The 1,140-nt window shown below is 47.5% G+C and overlaps 1 protein-coding gene across 1 annotated transcript in view; it reads right to left on the reverse strand.

The window, feature by feature from the left end:
- The window catches only part of LOC116686684 (collagen alpha-1(XIV) chain-like), a gene marked incomplete at its 3' end in the record, with an annotated part of 145,102 nt that overhangs the window by 21,929 nt on the left and 122,033 nt on the right, over positions 1-1,140 (reverse strand). Inside the window, 1 exon segment of the mRNA XM_032511720.1 lies at positions 1,000-1,140. Within this exon segment, the coding sequence (XP_032367611.1) occupies positions 1,000-1,140 (141 nt within the window).

Raw genomic sequence — 1,140 nt, forward strand, 5'->3', positions numbered from 1 at the left:
CCCCCCCCAGGAGACATCCTTACCAGATGCCCGAACCACCTCAACTGGCTCCTTTTGACGCAGTACTAATACCACACTGTAAAAAATACTCCATTACAAATCCAAGTCCTACATTGAACATGTCACATGTGGAAAGTAACTAGTAACTAAAGCTGTCAGATGAATGTAGTGACAAAGGTTGGACTTGGGAAGCGCTGATTGGTCGAGGCGGGCCAGATTCAAAATGGATACTCTGCCCCCTCTTGGCTCATTAGTCGACCAATCGGTCGTTGTTGGTCTCAATGGACCAACATTTGTTGCTGAGCACATTTCTGGGAGATTTAACGTGGTGCTTTCGCAAGATTCTTTGTGGAGAAACTCTGTTTTACAGATCTGTGGAGCTGCCTTTCTTTTTTTTTCGGCACTTCCGCCTTTAATGAATAGGACAGCTCAGACATGAGAGGGGGGAGAGAGGGGGGTGGACATGCAGGAGACCATCACAGGTCGGGACTCAAACCCTGGACCTTCTGCGTCGAGGACTCCACCTCTACATGCTAACTGTGTTCTGCTTTACCAACGCATCAAACACGTCCATTCCTCTACCCCATTCAGATATTTCCAGGATCAACAACACTTCAATTGGTAAACAAATGCCCAATAAAAAAGGAAATGGACCAGGAAAATATTTGGAAGGACTAGAATGTTTTTCGTTGTAGACCAGATGACAGTATATTTGGATTCTTGACAGTAAAAGATTACTTTTATCATAAGTTGAGTTTGTTACGCCCTGCCCTCTTAGTTACTGTTGCTATACTTGTCCAAAGGTCCAGGCTTGCGCAGCAGATGCAGCTTTAAAATAATACCAATTAACAGTTTGACCACTCCAAAGTGAGGACTTATTTCTGAAAATAGCGGGTCCTTGTTGCAGCCAGAGACCCCACCACGTGATACTGTCTGTGTCCCCCCCCCCCAAAGGCCCATGTGCATGGATGTGTATTGCTTCTTTTATATGAGACTCACAGGTCTTGGCCCTCCCTGACAGGGCCTCGCTGGACCCGGTGGTGTAGGAGGCGATGACCTTGACGCTGTACTCCGTCCCGCTCAGCAGGTTGACGATCAGCATGGTGTTCACGTCCTCGCCCACGAAGGTCTCCAGAGCAG

The sequence above is a fragment of the Etheostoma spectabile genome, unplaced genomic scaffold (genome assembly GCF_008692095.1).
Source record: "Etheostoma spectabile isolate EspeVRDwgs_2016 unplaced genomic scaffold, UIUC_Espe_1.0 scaffold437, whole genome shotgun sequence".
NCBI classification, from domain to species: Eukaryota; Metazoa; Chordata; class Actinopteri; order Perciformes; family Percidae; genus Etheostoma; species Etheostoma spectabile.